The sequence below is a fragment of the Temnothorax curvispinosus genome, unplaced genomic scaffold (assembly GCF_003070985.1).
Source record: "Temnothorax curvispinosus isolate PA1 unplaced genomic scaffold, ASM307098v1 QBEX01017578.1, whole genome shotgun sequence".
In the NCBI taxonomy this organism is placed as follows: domain Eukaryota; kingdom Metazoa; phylum Arthropoda; class Insecta; order Hymenoptera; family Formicidae; genus Temnothorax; species Temnothorax curvispinosus.
In genome coordinates, this window is record NW_020227358.1 from 1 (window position 1) to 6,316 (window position 6,316).

The 6,316-nt window shown below is 39.6% G+C and overlaps 1 protein-coding gene across 1 annotated transcript; it reads right to left on the minus strand.

The window, feature by feature from the left end:
• Positions 1-2,597: 2,597 nt before the first annotated feature.
• On the minus strand, positions 2,598-3,599 carry LOC112467581 (vicilin-like seed storage protein At2g18540). Its single transcript, XM_025036266.1, has one exon. It carries the CDS (start codon positions 3,351-3,353, stop codon positions 2,598-2,600), a length of 756 nt encoding a protein of 251 aa, XP_024892034.1. The 5' UTR covers positions 3,354-3,599.
• Between the last annotated feature and the right edge of the window lie 2,717 nt (positions 3,600-6,316).

A 6,316-nucleotide genomic window follows, 5' to 3' on the forward strand; every position in this document is an offset into this window, starting at 1 on the left:
TCCTAGTAATCTCTCTGCCACATTCTGCCACCCCTCTCCTTCCCATTCCACCCATCTCGTACATTCCTCCCATACATGTTCCCATGTTTCCTCTTCCTTTCCACACATCCTGCATTTTTTGTCCTCCTCATTTTCCCAGTATAGTCCTTCCCTCACTTCGTTACCCAGTCTGAATCTTGCAATCCTGTTCCATCTTGCTTCCTCCCATCCCTTCATTAGATAGTCCGGGATCCCGTCCTTCCTTATGCTCTTATACCATCTATTGTACTTCGATCCTACGATCTTTTCCATCCTTTCTTGTCTCTCCTTATCTCTCTCCTTCTTTTCCAATTCCTCTTCCTCCAACTCCTCTCTTCCTTCCATTTCTACTCCGATCCCTTCCAAGTAATCTTTTCTCTCCTGCTCCCATCTCCCTATTACCTTTCCTCTCTTCCATCTCTCTTTCATTTCTTCCAAACACTTTCTCGCTATCTCTCCTCCTCTACCTTCTTCCAATTTTCTTTCAAATTTCCATGTTCTCTTGCTTGCTCTACTTCTCATCTTCTCTCTTTCTAGCTCGTCTCTGACCATATATCCCGGCGTCCTCCAATTTATTCCAAGTACCCATCTAAGATATCTCTCGTGAATACCTTCTACCTCCCTCCTCTCCTTCCATCCCCATACTTCTGCCCCGTATCCCATCACTGTCCATATCAGTGTGTCGTATAGCCAGATCCTTCTTTTGCAGTCCTTTTTCCACATCCTCTTCCCTATCCCCCATACTTCCCTCATTACTCTTGCTGCCTTCCTTCTTTTCTCTCTGATATGCGCCTCCTGCCCTCCATTCTCCTTCATCGTATACCCTAAATACTTGAATTCTTTAACCTCTTCTAATTTTTTTCCCTTCCACCTCCAGTCGTACTTCTTCTTCCTTCCTCCTCCCTTTCTGAATCTCATTACCTTTGACTTCTCTATACTCAGAGTTAACCCTTTTCTGTCTAAATATCCTTCTAACCTGCTTATCATCGATCTCATGTCCTGCTCCTCCTCTGCCAGCAGTGCAATATCATCTGCATACATTAGCGTGTATATTTTCTCGCCTCTTAATTTCACTCCTCCCCATCCGCCTTTTTTTATATGATCCTCTATGTCTGCGATTAATAGGTTGAATAATATTGGGCTTAGTGGGCATCCCTGTCTCAGGCCTTTCGCCGTCCAAAATTGACCATCATTCTCTCCTCCTTTCCCTACTCTGCTCTTTGTTTCCCTCAATACTTCCTCTACTCTGTCTATCAGTCCTTGTCTCACTCCTCTTTCTCTCATTGCCTTTATTAATACTCTTTTGTCCACTGAGTCGAAGGCAGCCTTCAGATCCACAAAAAACACTGTCATCTTTCCTTTCTCTTTTCCTATTTGTCTGTTCACCAGGTAATTCAAAGCGAATATTTGATCCATCGTTCCCATTCCTTTCCTGAATCCCGTTTGATTATCGGGGATCAATTTCTTCGTTTCTACTTCTTCTCTTATTCTTTCCGCCAGTACCGCCGTGTAGATTTTGTACATCGAAGACATGATGGTTATTCCTCTATAGTCCTTCACCTCTCGCCCTTCTCCTTTTTTAACTAATGGGATTATCTCCCCTTCCTTCCATTGTTCCGGCCAGCCTTCATCTCTCCAGACACGTTTGCATACCTCCCATATCCATTTCACCATTTCTTCTCCTCCGTACTTCCATGCCTCGTTAGGTATCCCGTCATTGCCTATTGCTTTTCCCGTCTTTAGTTTCTTTATTACGTTTCTTATCTCTTCTAGTCCTATCTCTTCTTTCTCCTGTCTGCTTCTGTCTCCCTCTCCCTTTACCACTCTGTTCTCCACTCCACCCATCAGATCCATGAAATACTCCTTCCACTCTTCCGGTTTTATCTTTTCATTCACCCTTCTTCTTCTCTTCCTTACTCTGCCTATCAACTCCCATACCTTTCCCTCCGTTTTCGCTTCTCCAATCTCTCTGATCATTCTTTCTTTCTCCTCCTTCTTCTTTCTATCACACATTTCCCTATATTCTTTCCTTCTTTCTCTGTATCTTTCTGCTTCTCCTTTCCCTTTTCTCCATTTCCTTAGTTCTTTCCTCACTTCCCTCTTGCTCTCCGTACATTCCTCGTCCCACCACCCTCTTTTGTTCTTGATAGTCATTCTTTCATTCTTGTCCTCGTTCTCCTCAATCACCCTTCTTATCTTCCTTGTTTCTTCCTCTATTTCCTCTTGCAGGTCTCTTTTTCCTTCAATCGCGCCTAACTTCTCCTTAAATTGCGTCTTTCCTTCTTCATTCCATACTCCCCTTCTTTTCATTTTTTCAGTTCCTCTCCTCCTTTGCCTTCTCTTTGAGCTTCCCCTCACCCATAGTATTAATGGATGATGGTCCGAATCTATCCTTTCTCTTACTTCCAGTCTTTCCACCTTTTCTCTAACCTCCTCGTCCCCTATTATGTAATCTATGACTGTCTCACCTCTTCCCCCTGTGTATGTATATTCTCCCTCCTCGTCCCCCTTTGTGCCTCCATTTAATATCATATATCCTCTCTCCTCGATAAACTCCAGTAACTTTCTGCCTTCTTTATTTATCTTCTTATCTTTAGACTTCCTCCCTCTTTCCTCTCTTCGCTCGATTTCCTCTTCCCATCCTCCTCCTCCTCTTCCTCTCCTTCCTCTCCCGTTCTCGCGTTAAAGTCACCTCCTATTATGGTCCTTACTCCTTTTTCCCCCTCCTCCGTCCTTTCCTTCAGACCTTCTAGTTTCTCGTCTATATTGTTGTTTACATAGATTCCTATTATTCTCCATACTTCCTCTCCTATTCTTATCTTACCTTCGATTTTTCCTTCTTCCTCCGTCTCCCTTCTTTCCTTTATCTCTTCTATGCTTTTCCTTATTCCTAGCAACATGCCTCCGCACGCTCTGCCTTTCTTGTTCCTCCTGGCTGCTATCTGTACTCTCCATCTATATTCTCTCGGTAGCTTCTCCTTCACCTTCTCCCATCCTTTCTCATCAGTCCAAGTCTCCATCATCACAATCACATCCCATTCTTTTATCCCTTCCCAGAAGTCCTTATCCTTGTTTGTTAAACCAGCTACGTTCCAAAAGGCCACTTTCCACGTCTCTTCACTCTCCCCGTCGTTTCTTTCCTCTTCTCCTATATATCTTTTCTCTTGTCCCTCGACTTCCCTTATTCTGTTTCCTCTAATATTTTCCTCATCTACCTCCTTTATACTTTCTTCGTCCTTTCTGGTTTCTTCTGGTGTGTTCCGCCTTTCTTCTATCTCCTTGGACCTTTCCTGTCTTCTTTCTTGTATCTTTTCCCTCCTTCTCTCGTTCATCATGCTTAACCCTTCTTTATCCTTCTTCTTTTTTTTCTTATCTGCGAAAGTGATCCCTTTCTTCTAGCGCTTCTTTGTTTTCGTTCCATCTCCATTCCTTATTATCCTCCCATATTTTTTGGTAACCGACCGTTACCCATTTTCCTGCCTCCCTTTTTTCCCTTGCTATCTTTCTTAACTCTTTCTGTATCTGCCTTTCTTTTTTAGTAAGGTCGTCATTCAGAAAACAGCCATACTTCTTTCCTAGCTCTTTCTTTCTCATCATTATCTCTCGTTTGTTATCCCAATTTTTGCATCTCAGTACCTTCATCTTAAATTCTCCATGTCCAATTTCTTGTACTTCCTCGACGGCCATTTTCGATCTATTTATTTCTTCTATCAACTTCTCGGTTTTTTCTTTTCTTTCCTTTTCATTTCCTGTTTTCTCTTCTCTTACAATTATGTTTACTCTCCTCCTTCTTCTTTCTGCCATCTCCATATTTCTTTCTATCTCTTTCATTTTCCTTATTATCTCCCCTCCCTCACTCATTGACATGTTTACTTCTATCTTCTCTGCCTTCTCCTCTAAATTCTTAATTCTTCCTTCCAGGGTCTTTTTTTGATTTTCCCATATCTCCTCGCTTCTCCTCAATTCCTCCCTCAGTCCCTTAATTTCGTTTTTTATTTCCTCTTTATCTCTTTTCCTTTCTTTCTCTTGTTCCTCCTTATCTTTCTTTCTTTCTCCCTCTTGTTCCTCCATTTTCTTCAAAATTTCTTTAACCTTCTCCAGTAATTCTTCCGTCGCCATATTTTCTTTTCCCTGCTTTTTTTTTTTTGATTTTGGGCGGCGGTGATCTGTTGACCCTTCTTTGTGCGTTAAATTCTTTTAGAATTTCTTTCTCCGCATTCGCTGCTTCCTCCACCTCTTCTTCCCTCTTCCTTTTCTCACTCTTCTGAAAGAATTCCTTGACCGATCCTGTACTGTCCGTTCTTCTCAATTTGGCTAACTCCTCCGCCTTCGTTGGTCTGCCTCTCGCTTTCTTCTCGCCTTCGCCTTCCCCCTTCTTTCCTTTATCTCCCTGTTGTGCACTTTCTGATTCTATTTCCTTCTCTTTATCCATCCGCTGTTCTTGATTTGCCTATCCCTCTTTCTTTTTTGTATCCTATGGCTGCGTGCACGTCCTACTATTCCTTCTATATCCGAGCTTCCCTTCTATGACTGAGCTAGTCTATGCCCGCTTTCGCGCCTCTTTCCTACGTTCTGTCGCCTCTCTATGTTACTTACCGTATATGCCTCAACTGTCACTTCGTTCCAGCCACTTTCTTCACTTTTCACCTTTTAACCGATCTCGCCCCCGCTTAACTCTTTCTCCTCCGCCGTCTCACACCTCCATCCCTTGCCGTCCCGCTACTCTCACTCTCTCCCACCCTTTCTGTGTCGCACTTTTCTATCACTTTATCTCCGCTATGTTCACACCTGTCACCTTCTATGTTCCGGAACCGGAAGTCCCCTCTTATTACATAATATTCAAATAGCATATTTTTATTACTGTATTTAGATATATACTGTGGACATACATCCTAGTTTGACGTAAATTCAAAGACTAGATAGTTATTGGTAAATATTGCATTATTTTTAACTTAATTTTTAATCTTAGATAAATATATTTGACATGTCTTACATACGAGTATTTGTGTTAGACATGTATTATTATGAATGTTGGAAGCATATAATTAATTTATTTTTTATTTTTATTGTATTTGAAGGTGTCTTGCATGGAGTGGAGGCATAGGGTGGACACATCTAAACAAATTATTATCGTGTCTAAATATACCATCAATTGATTTTAAAACATATAAGAGATATGAGCAAGAAGTTGGTCAATCAGTGGAAACAACGGCAAAAGAAAGCTATCATAATGCAGTAAATTTGGAACAACGCCTCACTTTAGAAAATCAAGAAACAATAATACAAAAATTATTGTAATTAAAAAACTAATTTTTATAATTATATAGTTATTATATATTCTAAAGTACATTTACAATATGTGTACATGTATGGCAAGCTTATTAAGCTTATTTAATTTTAATTTTTTCTCTAAAAATTTAGATAAAAACATTAAATATTTTATTCTTGTATTTTTGTATTTATAAAAAATAAAAATTTTAGTAATATAAAACGAAAAAACCAAAAATAAGTGTTTATACAATAGTATATTTTATTTTTTATTATTTATCCTTATTTATTTACCTCTAGTATTTTTGTTTTTGGCGTTTCCATATATTAAGAGTTATTTTGACACTTTTTTACATTTTTCCTAGGCTAGATAATTTAAAATCAGGTTTTATTGCATCCGATGAGCAATCCAATTTATTAAATAATGAAATGCAGAAAAATATCGAAACCTCACCTACTAATACAACATTCAATGATGTTGTACGACTCGTCGTTTCATATGATATGGGATGGAGTAGTAGAAGAACGGGACAAAGTTATGATAGCCTTAATGGATTTGGAGCAATTATTGGCAACCAATCAGGATTAGTTCTTGATTATTCAACGTGCAACAGGAAATGTAAAAAGTGCGATAATGGACATAGTCTAGCTGATCATGATTGCCGACTTAACTTTTGGGGCTCAGCAAAGGCGATGGAACCCCATGTTGGAAAAAATCTTGTTACTAATAGTTCAATTCTTCAATCAAAGAATTTGGAAGTTGGAATACTGATGATGATGACGATAGTTCGATTATAGCAGCCTGTCGATCTTCGAGTTCACATCCTATTGTTAAGCATTCAGATAAAAATCATGCATCTACTGGTGTAAAAGAACAATTATACGGAATTGGAAAAAATTGTAAGGAACTGAACAACGATAGAATACTTTATCTTCACCGATTCTTTACTTATGCATTAGCACAAAATAAAGGTAATAGCGCAGCATTGGCAGAAGCTATTTGATGCATCCCACGTTTAATGATCACAGT

What these genes read in the sequence shown, in the direction of transcription:
- LOC112467581 (XM_025036266.1), bottom strand. Translation starts at nt 3,353, where the DNA reads ATGATGAACGAGAGAAGGAGGGAAAAGATACAAGAAAGAAGACAGGAA.